This window comes from Chlamydotis macqueenii, chromosome 8 (genome assembly GCF_036417535.1).
Source record: "Chlamydotis macqueenii isolate bChlMac1 chromosome 8, bChlMac1.mat, whole genome shotgun sequence".
Lineage (NCBI taxonomy): Eukaryota > Metazoa > Chordata > Aves > Otidiformes > Otididae > Chlamydotis > Chlamydotis macqueenii.
The window spans coordinates 30842527-30858697 of record NC_141563.1 but is presented as its reverse complement, the minus strand read 5'-3'; the positions used below and the strand labels follow the sequence as shown (position 1 = coordinate 30858697).

At 38.6% G+C, this 16171-nt stretch overlaps 1 protein-coding gene across 2 annotated transcripts in view; it reads right to left on the bottom strand.

Annotated features, from left to right (window-relative positions):
• The window catches only part of ELAVL4 (ELAV like RNA binding protein 4), a 63117-nt gene that overhangs the window by 37994 nt on the left and 8952 nt on the right, over window positions 1-16171 (bottom strand). For both annotated transcript variants that reach the window (XM_086753480.1, XM_010120934.2), the window contains exon 2: window positions 5240-5480. In XM_086753480.1, the coding sequence (XP_086609606.1) occupies window positions 5240-5480 (241 nt within the window). The remainder of the gene's footprint in view (window positions 1-5239; window positions 5481-16171) is intronic.

Genomic DNA, 16171 nt, shown 5'->3' with positions numbered 1-16171 from the left:
AGGAAACACCAAGCATGCAATCTTTGAACAGCATGTTCCAGACAGAAACACTAGGTTCAGTGCCATCATTCACTGAACACGTTTGGTTAAATAAAACCTCACAGATTTCACAGCAGCACATTTTTGGTATGTGCTACTAAGCTGCCTGTTATATTGGGAGATCGGAAAAAATAATTTTTTTTAAGGGCAGATGATACCAACTTAACACACAGCATGGACATACTTCTGGACCAGAAAAGGTTGATGGTGGCTTGCTTAGAGCACAGGCGGAGCATCCTCCCCGGGTTAGGAATCTAACGATTTCTAAGCAAAAATGAGCACCGAACACTGCTCACATGGAAGATACTTTTCTGTACTCTCTCATAACGCTGCGTTATTTCTGACTGCCATTTTGTTTGCTTTTGGTTCTTGAATCATATGGTTGAACATACAAAGAGTGAGGAATGGACAACCCCTAACTTCTAGAGAGGACTAGAGGTAAAATAGTCAGTATTTCCTTCGCTTCTAACATATGACAACACGCAGATGCTACTGCTTTGAGTTAACAGCTTGCCTGTCCTGGATTTTCACTAGGATCATAAATATTTATATTACACTTACAATGCCATGATTATTTCTGAACTGCAGTTTTAATTTAAGTCTGTATCAGTCCTATTATAAATACCTGAAATTAAAATGAAAGATGTAAACCTTTGTGCAATCTTAAAAAGAGTGCAAATTCAAAAGCAACGATTTAAAAACAGAGCTGCATTTTGGGCAGAGGAGCAATGAAGTTCCTGATTATGCATGCAAAGAACATCAAATTGTGCCACACAGTAGGAATACGCAAACTCTGTCATAACTTAAGTGATGCCCAGAAACTGTGTATCAATAAATATTCTGCTTTACAGTGTGCCTCGATGGTTTTAAGATATGAAAGATTACTTGAGATCCAAAGATCTTAGATTCTGACCATTTGGAGATGTAAATTCCTGTGTAGATCACAGAGAAACAAAAATAAAATTAAAAGCTCAGCTAAGACCACCAAATAAACAAACATCTTCTCCCACACACGAACAAGTCACTTGGCCAGCAGCAATTACCGTGTCTGACGGACTCTACACTGACTGGATCTTTTGCTTTCAAAACACAGGACAAAACAAGCTCAGCATTACCTCTCTCAAAATTTTCTGATTAATTCAAGCTCTCTCCTTCCTGAAGTCAGGAAGATATTTAAATCACTGGCTTGCTTTGGACAAAATAAGAAAAAAAAAAAGAGCATCTGCACCACTATACAGCTTCGCATCGCTTTAAGTGCTGAGTCTCACATCCATCTGAAGCTGTAGTCTTCCTCCATTAAGTCAACTCCTTTCATCTAACACTGCTCTAAAATGTTTATGCCATTTAGTTTGGTTGTTTTTTTAAACTCAAGTTCCTTCTCATTTTTTGAGAGCAGCTGATTAAACCTGAACAACTGGGTTGTTGGACGAAATATGCTGTAGCTATGAAATGGTACAGCAGGGACCAGTTTCACTGTTAATTTAAAATGCTAGAATTAATTAGGTAGTGTAAATGAAGAATTTAATAAGCACACTTTACAACCACAAGTTCTGCCTTTATTAAACACCCCTGCCAAATGAAGGCAGCTATCTTCAGTCTGCTTTTCCTTGTCTCATTCCCTTAAAATCTCTGCAGTGAAAAAAAACCATTTTTTCTATTGCAACCCCTCCCCCATAATTAAAATGTATGCCTGACTTCCATCTCTTCTTTCAAGTCATCAGCATCTTTTAAAAATGCTACTGTATATCCTGCCTGTTCTGAGAAGCTACCAAACAAAACCAAAGTTTACAATTTTGGTTTTGAATACCAAATTAAAGGCTGTCTTAGAAGCTGTCATTCCTATTCAACTCAGTACGGTGTACTACCAAATTAGCATATTTTTTTTAGTAAAGGAATATGCTTGTTTAAACATGTGTCTTTCCAAAGCGAGGGGTAACATCACGAACCAATTTTCTTAAAAAACCTTACTACTGTTCTAAGACTGCAAAAAGACTTGGAGCGGATGATTATTCCTGACATACATTGTTTAATCCATTTTAAAATTAATAAGAGTTCAGATCATTAATTCTATCAAAGGGATCTTGTATGTTTAACAGACTTTGTTTGGCTTTGAACTCCTTGAAAAATTTGTTTTGGGAGTCTAAACATTATTCCGCAAAATCTGTGCAATTCCTTTACAGGACAGGGGAAACAGAATCTTTTACGTGAACTAATTCAATCCTATCCAGCCTCAGAAATACATTCAATGTTTTCCAGTATGGTTTAGCCAGGGTAGCTATTTAGTGATGGTTTGGTTTATGATCCTTCCTCTTTTTCTTGAAGCAACCTCTCTCTGCAGCTAACTTTTTATTCTGGCTTTCACCGAGTTACCTAATATTTTACCTTAGCAAAAAGGAGACAGACTTACTATCTGTGAAGACCATCTTTGTTAATGGAAAGAGCTCCAACTTTTCTTTGGAGGCATACTACAACAGTGCACGCTTCGCTGAGAGTTATTAAAAACAAAATTTTGAACAGAAACAATGAAAAATCCACAAGTAGATAAAACCTAAATTTTATGCCCTTCACTAGTTCAGCAAGACTATCTTAAGAATTTACTGTTTCTTCTGCCATACAGCTATCACTATTAAAAAAAATAAATAAATCTATGTGATTTTTAGAAAGGAAAAAAAAACAACCCAACAACAAACCTAGCAAATCCCTGAGAAGTCAGTCATTCCTGTAACAGCCTACTGGCATACTTCCACCCCTCCCCTCCCAAAAAATATTAAACCCCAGAAAGCCTAAAGAAGAATACACTTACATGACAATCGAGAAAGATGAGCTGGGTATGACCTCAGTGCATTTCCATTTTGTTACTCTCAGTGTTCTAAGAGCCTTTAGAAACATGGACTGCTTCTGGCAGGGGACTGCATTCGATTTACTAACTCTAAACTCAATGTGAGGAATGAACACACATCCTAAAATTTAGTAGCGCGGCACAATGCCTTGATAACAGGCCTGAAAACCTTGTCAGATTAAATTCTGTTTTCAGAAATAGTAGACATGTTGGAGGACAATACTTTTTTTTTTGCAAATTTTGGTTTTTGTACTTTTTAAAACAACTTCTAAAACTTTTACAAATCACTTTTAAAAAAAACCAACATGTAGGCTCCTCATTCACTTAGGGGTGATGCCCTCAAAGTATCTGTGTAAGTTTTTTTTAAAGAATGGTTCCTTTAAAGTATTTTACTGATCCTAAATATTTATGCACTTTGTATGGAAAGCAAAAGCCTATGCAAAAACCACTCAACAATATGTCAGAAGATCATATAGCAAATTTCTCACATCTTCAAATGCAGAGACAAAAACCTAGAGACAGAACGAAACAAAAAGAACACTGTTCCAAGCCAATGAAGTAATGTCCTTCTGTCCAAAGATGGCCAATTCTCTATGAAAACAACGCTGAATATCTGAAGTCTTGAGATTATATTGCAAGGAAAGCATCATGAATTTGAGAGATATAGGAAACAAAGAAGCTCATAAAACACAGGATCTGCCACGATCAAAATTCAACCTAGGCACACTAGACTCCTGCAGATGAGGGTTAGGTATTCACTTCCATCTGAACTAACTAAAGTAACCTGCAATTTAATTTCTCATATTGTTTTCAGACTAAAAGAGTGGTCTGGAGGTAAATTGGTCTAGTGGCAGATATCAAGGGTGCTATGTCAGGCTGGGATACTGGGCCAGCTAGGCTTATAAAAGAAGACTTCAGTTATTTGCATGGAAATTTTTGGAGTAGAAGGTTATAAGTGATTTGTTTTTCTTTAAGTGGAGAAAAGTAAAGAATAAATAAAAGTCAATTCCATTTTTCAAGCTTCCTTTTAATACCCCTGAAGCCGCGTCCCAATCAGAAGATATATTGAAAGAGATACATCATGGTCAACGCGCTAAAGAAAGCTCTGCCGGACTACACTTCTGAGAACTTGAGCTGCCCTGCAGCTACTGCCATTTGTTATGTGCCTCGTGTTCAACCAGAACATTGCTATATGTCAGGAAGTAAATAGAAAAGAAGCATTGCATGTTTAAAAGCACTAAGCAGATCATCCTAATGCTGCCAATACAGCAGCTGCCAGGAAGTAGGTATGAAGATCTGTATTTTAATTCCTCCTCTTTCCACAATGCCTCTTTCCACAGAGCGCACACCCAAGTTGCCAGGAGCGCATCTGAGAGGAGACAGATCCTTTTCTGGAATCCTTTCCTTCCCAAGGCTGCTGCTCTGTGCTAAACATAACAGCGCTGGTGATGCACTGAACAGCAGTGAAATTTCAGCTGTTCCCCACCTACAGTGTGAGTAGACACACAACCTATAAAACTAACCTATAAAGCAAGACATAAAAGCTGATTGTTTATCCCACCATCTTCTTGCACATCAGTGAATTCCTGGCTGTGGCAACAAGGACACAGGGCAGGCTAGGTGCATCTGTACCCATCCGCACCTCCTCTCATGATGGTGCGGGTATCTGTCCTTTTTGAGGTAGTATCTGTAATGGGAGGCTTTTCTTACTCTGATGGCACCTACCAATGGGTGCCACTTCATGTTGAAAAGGATCATGGCAAATCAAAGTGTTTTCAGAGAGCAAAATTAAGTTCATTAATAAATACCCACAGATGCCTAAATGAAATCCAGAGCAATGGCTCGCAACTAGAGACAACTGCTGCTCCAGAACACAGTGGTGAATAAGCTGTGATGGGCATGGAGAACCATCTTGACTTTACAACATTGTTAACAGGCAGAATTTGACGAAGGTATGGTGAGGTTCAAGAGAAATAGTCTGAATTAAGAACCGTCAGTTGGCTCAAGCCATTCAGACTACCCTCCTACAAGCCAGTTAACGTTAAATAAAAACCAGAATGATCAGGAAAGTAATGCCATCATCTGAACTCTCCTGCAAGAAGCTGCACAGTGTACTACATAGAGGCAATGTTTGTTCTTCCCCTTAGATCTGTACTGAGGCTGAAAGACAAGGGGCTTCTACGGTTGTTCTAAATTCCGTGTGTACCATTGAAAACTAAAGGTTTAGCATCTGAAGAAGTTTACCATGGTATTTGCAGTATTCCCTGTGCTAAGCACTTGCAACATAAGCACTGAGGTTTTGCTGGCCCCAAATGTAAAGCGACCCTGATGGACGTGAAGTCAACAATATGAAGCGCTTACCTGTAATTTTGTCTCTCACGAGCTTGCAGGATTCGATTTCACCAATGCTCCCAAAGAGACTCCTGAACTCCTCCTGGGTCATGTTCTGGGGTAAATAGTTGACTATGAGGTTGGTTTTGCTGTCATCTGTAGCAGCCCCTGTCTGCATGGGGGAAGGGCAGTTTCTACTGTTGCTGGAGGGTCCATTGGTTGTATTGGAAGTAGGGCCATTCGACACCTGAGGCTCCATGGTGCTAATTATCTACATTAAAATAAGAGGAGAAGGAGGAAAAAACCCTTTAAGTTTCATAGATACAATAGCTATTTTTAAAGATACTTACAAACGAATGAGTAGGTAGCATTCATGGCCAATTTAGATACTTCAACAAAAAAACCCGGCTTGATTCCTCTGTTATTGTTGCAAAGTAGGTCATGCTAGTCTTTGGCTGTGAGCATATACGAAGATGCAGTTCAAAAAAACCTTCTTTTTTTGTTAATGCAAAGCTGATTTCTGCTTTCATCACGCAACCATTTTCACAAATGTAAATTTAAACCACATAAATTTAATTATAATTTAAGGTAATAATCATAATTAAAATTATAGTTCCATTAAATCAGATGAAGTAAGTGTACGGCTCTATATGAAAAGGTAAAATATTTTACCTATTTAATAACTGTATCACAGAGTGCAATGACAACAACATTAACCAGGCACAGTCAATCTGCAAAGTGCTGTCATTCTGCTTGCCTTCAATTAATAAACTCAGTGTCCCAAGACATACCATTTACTGGTTCCAGTGATGACCTATATTCTCCAGTTATATTTTTCACTAACAAACTGACACCTCTTTAAATAATAGAGCCCTGGATTTGCAATCTTCAGAGATACAAAGGTCTCCAGATATTTACTGGAATCAAAAAGGTTTAATCAGAAAAAGGCTTATCAGGTGCAGGTTGCAGGCTGGAATTTTACCCAGTGCTTCTGTCTTGAAACGTGAAACTCCAGTTTTCACAGAAGAGACTCAAATAGACCTTTCCAAAAAATGACAAATAGGAATCCAGCCTAGCAAAGCACATGCAGGACAGCAGCCCCATTGTCACCAGTGTCACTGTCACGTGAGTAAAGCTGCCTGCATGTTTATCTGCAGGCTGAGGACTGAAGAATGCAAGTTTTCATCCGAAAACCGCACAGGCAAAGGAAGCAGGAAAACTTGGGTACTTCAAGCCTTTTTTACATAGATATTTGCCTCCATTACAGCTTCCAGCCCACCCTCACTGTCACCAGTGCTGACAAGAGAAGGACATTGTCTTAGTCTCAAATTTGGATTAAAAACCCCCGATACAAAGTGTCTTTTGCTGCCTACTGTGAAGTCTGCGATGTGCAGCTTCACTGCTATCTCTTATCAAAGAACATCCCTGGGATGGGCTCAGCCTCCCTCCATCAAAGACTCAGAGTCAGCGACGCAAACCGCTGCCCCGGGCGAGAGACTCCACTGCCCAGGGCCAGGGCCAGACGGAGGGAGAACTGAGGGCTAGGACACCACACACTCTGAACCTTGTGTTCATCCAATCCTGTAGTTACTATAATGACTCAAGACTTAATTTGCTTTCTTTTTTAAATCCAGGGAGGTATATGTTGTGACAAATCAGGCCTGTAATTCAGGAGGATGGGGGGGCACACACATACCAAAAAAAAAAGGGGTGTCTACTCTAAAATTAACAGCATGAGAGTGGCTCAGACTCTAAATAGGTTACGTTCTAATGAACTCATTTTTTTTTGTTTTGATTTTTTTAATTGAAATGCTTCACTTTTAGTTTCATGTCTCACTTATGAAATAACCCTCTTTTTATCAATGGAAATAAGTTCTGAATTACCATTTATTTTTTATTATCAATCCAGGAATAGCTACTTGGTTTAACAATTTTTAAATAAAAACAAGTCTTGCCACATTATGCTTAACAGAAAGGCCTTAAACCACACAGCAGAATAATTTTGAAAACAAATTCCATTAAAATAGTAACTTCTTGAAGGAAATCTGCATTTCCAAACCAGAGCCACCCTGCCAATTTTACCAGCCACGTGGCACCAAGCCCTGCTGACGTCCTCTGCCAAGCTGTACCAGCCCCATGCACTCCTCCTTCAGGACTTACTTCCCTTATTTTTACCTGCTATCAGCCACGCTTCCTTTTTTCAACCTGATTTCATACATGTATTTACTCACACGTACTACTAAATGCTTCAGATGCTGCTAAATCCGTTTGGCTCAGGCTTCCAGCCGGAAGATCATCCTTTGATCTCTGCATCCCCATAGCCCCACAGCAAACACCAGCACCAACCCTAAGCTTTGCTAACAGCCTGCTGTGGGGTTGGGGTTTTGCACCCCAAGGCTAACGCACCTCAGCTGAGCACAGTGTGCTCACGTACAGTGTATCTGTATCAGCTTGATTAAAATCAGGGGAAAAAGATTCCAGTTCTGATAATAAGACACAGTCAGAAGATGAGTGAAGCAGCTGATACAGTTAACTGCAGCTTTCCGTGTGCATTTAAATCATCTGACCATATCCCTTCCAACATAAAAACCCCACAAGGCAAACTGCAATTTTAGGGACTGACCCTGTCCTTTGAAAGCCAACGGGAATACCACACTACTGGTTTCAGTTACAGCAGAAGCAGGACTTCAGCACAATGCACTGAGGAAGGTACATCGCCTATTATTAGCAACAGATACAAAAGCTATCTATAGCTCCCCATGATAAACAATAACCCCAGATCTTTTAAAATCTGTGAAAGAAAACAAAATTCAAAACTCGCTGCTGTCCTACTTACGCATTTTGCGAACTCTTTTTAGTTACATTTTCAGCACGCTTCCCATCCACACCATGCAAATAAACAGAATTCACCTCAGATATTTTAACACATTCAGAACATTAAGAGTAAGCCGCTCTGTAAAAAAATATTTCTTTAACAAGAAAATTTCTTCATATAATACTTCGCCAAAATACCTTGGCATAAACTGATGTTGCACCAGGTGTCAGGTTTTCTTCCTAGTTACTCTCACTCAACTTCAGTTAGGTTCTCCAGATTTTTCAATAACAGAAAGGAATATCAAGGCACTTATTTGCCCTTCAAATTATTGCAAAGTTGTAGGTTACTGAAAATCTATTTGCTATGTAAAAAAAAAAAAAAGGAGATAACTAATAGAGAATTGCTAAAGAATTATTAAAAATGTTTCTGACACAGTATTTCAGATGTAATTTTTTTTTTTACTGCATATTTGTAAGTCTCCACATATGGAGTGATTTCTGTACATGAACAGTTATGTACCAGGGCTGACATTCAAACTTTCATAAAGGAAAAACAGTTATTTTAGATGTACATACTGATCCAGATCATTAGTAAAAACTTAAATTATTAATGGCAACACAAAGGTAAGTCCCAGCAACCCTTTCCAAACATTCTGCCCTCTCCCCTACATGCTTGAAGCTCAAATCCACCGTTGAAGAGTTCACTGTGCATGCACTGGGACATTTATTGTTCATGCCTGTTTTTAATATTAACAAGTTGTTGATCTCATGTCAGTCAGCACATTACATGAGTAACATTATCTATTCAAAGAATAGATTTCAATATGCCATTAGCTTTTTTTTTTCCTCCCCTATCTGCAAGAAAAATTTAATTTTTAATTCAGTACCAGTATCACAATATGAACATTTTTGAAACAGATACTCTCATTTCCTGGGCACACTGTTAACTTCCATTATGTTTTAATCACTGATAATAACTTTTCTTTTAAAAACACAAGAAGTATTGGGTCGTAATTCAATTCCTCAAAAACATTAACGGAGACTAACTCTGTCTTTAACTCACTGAGGGCTTATTTGCATACGGGCACAATAAATGCGGAAAATCCAACAGTGACTTAACACTAACGTCAAATTTTAAAACAAAATATACTCTCACCCCTTGAAGATTCGTATTACACCTCTACAAATGCCACTTAAAATTAGCAACATCTTTATGCTTTTGTACACCTTTTCTGACCCAATTTAGGCAGCTACTACTGGTCTTGAAATATAACAGCACAAACGTCATGTGTGATGACATTCACATGGCACTGGTATAAAGAGGCATTTTGTTTTGGAGGGTTTTTTTTGGCAACAACTTGCCAGACTCCCAATACTGCAACCCCATGTTCTAGATACAGGAGAACAGTATCTTTGATGAAGATTAAATTGCAGTTACTGTTGATAGACACTGATAATTTAAATATTCTATCTTTAGATTCTTGAAAAAAACACTATTTGTGACAGAATTTCAAGACTGCAATTTTTGTAAGTTAAAGGCAACCCATATTTCAAATTCTGGATGTATTTCATCCAACTGCTGCTTTTAAAAAATGACTTCCTGGTGCACTATTTTTCACAGTATGGTAAAGTATCAGCAAAGTACAAGGTATTTTAGTTTGACAGATTTCACAAAGAAATGCCTTGCTGCTCAGGAAGACAGTATAAGCTTTGCCAGTGTTTTGCAAAACACTGCTTACCAAAAAGGCTTGCTATAACCCCTCCTACAAAATACCATCAACAGATATCCATTATAGCAACTCCTACATTACAAATAATGTTTCAGAAATAGTTCTGTCACATCTTCCTTTTTTTTTTCCCAATTAATTAATTTCCATTTATTCCTGCTGAAATACTCGCTCCAACATCAATGCAAAGAATACCTCTATGTATAAACACAACTATTACAATGCTTAAACAAGCCCGAGTAACTGACATTAATCTTTGGTTATTACACGAAATATGTGACATACATCTAGCATTACAAAGCGCAGTTAATGAATCATTTAGAAAACTACCCACAGACTGATTAAGACAGTCTTATCTCCCTATTGCATGCATAAACAATAGCCAATGGCTCAATAAATGTAAATATACATGCTTTATATTTACAAAATTTCTCAGCAGTCTAAAAGAAGGTCTGCACGTTGAGCTGAAAGACTGTCACACATCTACACTGAAAGGAGCTTGCATTCACCAAATAACAAGAATAAGTGCTAAAGAAATTACCTGAATTACATGTACTCCACTGCCCATATTCCACAATAAACAAATTTGATATGTATGGAAAAAAAACCAGTAACAATTAAAAATCTTAAGAATAAGCATTATTTATAGGCACTAAAGAGAAGAGTTTTTAAACATACCACAAGCAATCTTCTCCTAAGAAATCAAAATCTGAAAAAAAAATAATTTCTAAAAACTACAGAGAATTCACACAGACAGATCCATTTTGAGGACTCTGAAGTCAAAAAAAAGTTATGTATGAACAGTGAACCATTCACAGCACCTAAATGCCAAGAAAAATGATGATGGTAAATTACATCTCATGAAAAATTCATGAGGTCTAATTTTATATTATTTCTAAGTGTTCATTAATGAACAAACTCAGAACATTCTCCCATAAAAAAAGAATTTAGATAAATAATGCAAAGCTCTTACTTTATCTAAAAAAGCTCTTTAATTAGCATTGCAAGTTGTTTGCTTTTACAAGGCAAAACAAATGGTGCCATGGCAGAGGTCCCATAGCCATCTCCTGAACAAGGATGACAAAAAGAAAAACAAACAAAACCTCTGAAAGAAAATAAATGTAGATTTACAAAGGTTTTGCTTCTGTAAGGAGAAACAGGCTTTAACTCCCAGCATATCTGCACTTTTGAATGGAAGTCAGCATGGCACAAATCTCAGACCCGCAAGAACTTTTCTGGAGGTGAGCCCGATTTACAGGAGCTGCCAGACCGATCCATGCACAGCCCTCCATCTGCGAATCTGTATGGGAACAGCCATACCAAAGCCAGAAGGTCAGCCCGGACGTATGGAACGGAGCATGCAAATATGCCCAACACCAGGTCCCTCAGCCCTGGACCAGCAGCATCTGCATGCCCCCACACTACCTTCAGATGCAGCCACCGCTGCTCACTTCAGGGGACCACGCACAGCTCTGCATTTTTGCAGAATGAGGTACTGATCATAAAGTCTTCAGGACAGATCATGTCTGCTTCCCATAGGAGGGTTAAAAAAAAAGTTACTTTAAGTGTTCATTGGTTCAAACCCACAACTCTAGCCAGAGTGAGAAGGAGGTGCACCTTAACCTCACATACACGTTCTGTGGGCTTCTTTCTAAAGTGACTCTAGGAGAGGCAAACGATGCTCTGTATGCAGCTCCAGTATAGATTCTTTTCTCTAACACAACTGTCAAATTTCACTGTCAATTACATTTTTATTAAAGCTTATGTACTGCACAACTAGACTTTGCTATTATTTACCTAATAAATACATCATGAACATTAAATAAAGGAGGAAAGTGAAGCTTTTGAGTAAATCTGCCTGGAGGCAAATCCAATATCCCAGAAACGAATCATTATCTAGCCCTCCATCTTTTGACGTGCTCCCCACTCATATGGACTTTTACATGCTCCATCTTTACCTTCCTTCCAGTAAAAGTCATATTTAATAAATACAGATACAGCCGAAAGTCTCAGCTCAGAAACTAACAGTCTCTTGCTGTCATGGCAGGGATATAGTCTTCTGACAAAAATATCGGTTTCAGAGTGCACTGTACTTCGGCTGAAATGGCGATTAAACATTTTCAGCAAGTTCATATTTATGGGTGCCACAGTAATTATACAGACCACACAAATGATCCAAATGGAGAAGACAAAAACGTATTTATTTTAAGAGGTAAGCTTCAGCTCAAATAAAGGAGAAAATTATTTTCTTTAATAGCTAAATTTATCCTGATCTAGTCCATTAGAGGCTTTGCATAAATATGCTAAACCAAAATATTCTGTCCCCAATCTGCAGCGAAATGAATGCAAAGTTTATTGGCAATGTTACTTGTTATCACAGCAGTGCGTGAAGGATGTAACTGATACCAGCACCAAGTTGTGCTAGATTCTGTACAAATGGGTAGTAAGGGCAGGGACTGCCACTGTACCAACACAGTGACAAATCCCAGAAGAACAAAACCTGTTATTTTTACTCAAAGTTTTGCAGAAGGGAAAAAAAAAAAAATCAAACCAGAGGAAAGTATCTAGGCAAACAGCTGCAGTTGCACAGTAAGCTGTGACAGGTCCATAACACACCACCACATCCTCAAACCTGGCCCAGTGATAAGGTTATCACTCCTAATAACTTTTCCAAAAAACAGAACAGCATAATGATGCACCAAATTGTCTTTTTTTTGGAGAGTTTCAGATAAACAGGTCTTCTGTTCCCATGAAGTATGGGCTCTACAGTTTTGCATTTGATTTCAGTGACAAAAGGGAATGAGTGTGAAGAAAAGGAGACACCAACATAAGTCACAACCATTTCAATGTCAGTAACTGCTAAGGTATCAGTAGAAGTAACTGCGCTCAGAAATACATGCCCAACAACTACACACAAGATACGAACAAAGGCATCATATCACACACTTCATATGGACTCTTACTCTTCCCTCAGGTACTCCAGGGATAAGAAATTGGAGGAGGAGAACTACAATTAGCATATGTACTGCTCAGCACTCCCCGAAGCCCAGAGGAAACACGCAGGACTGGAGAGCAGACACATGGACAAACGCTCCCTGCACAGCAATTTCTGGGAAGCGCAAGTGCTGCACTGCACATTTATAAGGACAAAAACGTTCTTCCAGAAGCAGAATATAGTTATAGTTCTATCATATGTATTACCTCAACTCAATAGTATTTGAGGTTCTTTATGAACTTCACCGTGCTTCATTTTCAATGGCTTTTTCCAGCTTCTTCACCTCTTGCGATGACTGAGAAACTACACACATTTGAAACCCCAGAAGTCTTTGGCTCTATACTTCAGTGTTCTCCAAACATCTTACAAAAATCTACAGCAAGATGTGCTCTACAGCCCTAATGAAACAGTAAGTGGGGAAAACCAGTACACAATAGGTGACAGTCACCGAAGTTTCCTACTATTTCCGTGTCAGGGTCACCCATTTCACTTAGACAAAATGGCTTACAGAAAGCCAGTCAGCTATCCTCTTCTTTAAGACTGGTTTCACCAAATTGGCTTGTAATGATTTCTACCATTAAATGTAATTTACATATGAAGATATGGGAGAATACAGCCTTGATTTCACAGCATTCAAATATCACTCTGGAACACAGCTTTGGAGAAAGCCATCATCAAAAACACCTGGAGAGGAAAATGGATGCGTCCCCAGTCTATTAGACAGGTTACACAATTAGCTCAGGTTAAAAACCCTCACAACCCTTTGTGTCCCACATGCCAGACCTTAACAAAGGCCAGTGGCAGGGAGGTGTCCTACTTCTGTGCCGGGACACGGCCATGAATGGCTCCTGCCCGCTCGTGTCCCCAAGGGTCACCAGCCGCCTCCGCTCAAAGGTCTGTACAGTTTTTAAACCCAAACAAAGGCAATGCAGTCAGGCTCTGCGTTCTGAAGGAACATCTATTTCCTCTTCAATCATCCTTCTACTGCTGTCAAATCAGTACCAGGCAACTCTGTACCTAAAATTCTACAAGGGCTTTATTTTATTTATTTCATCATTCTGGATTGCTCCTTATTCCCTCCTGACTTTCCACCTGGATCTACTACTTGTTCTTTCAAGATGCATACAAAGGCTAAAGGAGTCTGAAAAAAACCAAACAATCTCAACAATAAGATGAGATCTTTCTTTGATTGATGCTCCAAGCCAAAATTTGTTGAAAATACGCTCTTTCTCCATGGATTGCAATTTATTAGGCAGATATCACAAAGGCAAGAGGTCTCCCAGTGACTGCCTCATCTCCCTTGAGAAAGAGATGGCGACTGACAAAAACCATATTTAAAATCTGTGCTAGCAGGGTGATAAAAAAAAGAAACACCACCAAAACTATTAATTATATGAGGCAAATCTTGAAAAATTGGAGAGTGTTTCTCAAAAGGCTGGATACTAGACAATAACAATAATAGCAGCACAATAGCATGGTAGAAACCAACATCCAAGACAGATCCTTACATGAAAGGACATACAGCCTAAAAATACACTGAAATGAAAGCAAAGGAAATTGAGCAAGTATTTTTATGTTTTTTGGTTACTTTCTGAAGGTTATTTTTAGGTTAGAGTTTTGCTTCCTAATCACTACCTACTTGTTTAGTTTACTGACTGTATTACTGAGTTATGTATTACTAATCTACAACTGAATTATATTACTGACTTGGGAACATACATGCTGCACCGTGTACTGACGCACAGATTCCCATGGGTACGTACACGTTCCTGTAAGAAGTAGACAGCTGCAAGTCTTCAGCTGCTGTAGACCTGTCACAATTCCACTTTATGTTTTTCCCTTTAAGAAAATAATCTAGAATCATTTGCAACCCAAGAGTTTAGACGGTGAAAGCTGTATTACAAGCCATACTGAGACCCAAAAACATCTACTTACCAGAAGGCAAAACAAAGCAAGGACAGAGGAGGCTCTCTGTGAAGCCTAGGAACATCCAGCCCCCACTGCTGTTATTTCTACTGAAGTTCTAGAAACAAAAGCTACAATTTTTTGAAGCCCTTAAGTGATTTAAGATTCATTAATGTTCACTGCAATAGGATTTCAGGTCCTAAGTTCCTCTTTCGAAAATGTTGCCCATACATTTTTCATGCAAAGACAGGCTTTTATTAGGCAGGAATGGATGGCTTAGCAAAACACAAGCCATCACCAGGATATTTTAAGGCTCTGTCCTTAACAGGACCTTAATGAAGACACACTGGTAAATGCAATTAGGAAATACTAATCAACATGTGTACATCTCGACTGCTGGCAACAACATCTCTATGGATACTGCTGCTTGCAGGTCTAAGAGTGATAGACCCCAAAATAGAACTCAGCCAAACATCATAATTTCCATCTCCATCATTAGAAATGTTAGCTTACTGCAAAGTAACAGCGTATTTCTCTTAAAATTGAACTGGATTAGTAATGAAGAAAAAATTTACAGCTCTTCTACAATTCACTTGTAAGCCTACAGCCCTGTACCCCTCTAATACTGCTTATGGAAATAATCTTTTCATGAAATGTAGGCATTCTTCCTTCTGTAACATATCTATGGTAGACAGTTACAATTACTCTGAAGTAATATGGCCATCACCATCTCAAAGGTCATGAACATAATAAAAGTTGAAGACTTGAGTAATTTCTGGTGAAAAACTGATCACAGTGTCCTTCTAGTATGCATTTACTCGGATGGTCTTAAAAAAGAAAAACCTACACAATGGCTTATAAAAGAGTAAGTTTTAATATATTGTATGAGACAAGTATCTCAGTAATACTTTCTTAAATTCAAATGATCTCATACATAAAAGCATCTATGCTAAGCTCTAAAACCCATTACCATAGATTAATAATTTATTATTCATCAATAAAGGACAAACTATCAAGTACACGCACATGTATCTGTCACAGGTAAGGTTAACAGCTGCTAATGGTTTATTCTGGACATAAACTCTACTAATCTCCGTACTCAGAAAGGGAAACATGCCACAGGACGAAGCAAAACAACCTCATTCCATTTACTAAGATGCCTCCTAAAGTGTCCAAATTAAATCATACTCAAATTCTCCAAATTCTTATTCCAATAAATGAACATACTCTGAACACCAAAACATTAAAGATCCCTCAAAATTCCTCTTAAAGCGAATGGACCTCATGGATAACACACTCCTGATTAAAACACAACTCTGCTGATGCAGCCAACAGGAGCCCTGTTGATCTCAGCCCCTGCTCAGACCCTGGGGCATGTGGACAGGGTGGGACCCAGGCCATCCTGGCTGTCCTGACTCAAACCCCGTATGTTACATTTTGCTTGGATGTTAATAAGCAGCCAGAAAAACGGCAGCATTTTTACAGGTTACTAGGCAAAAATGTCCTAACAGCCTAAACATA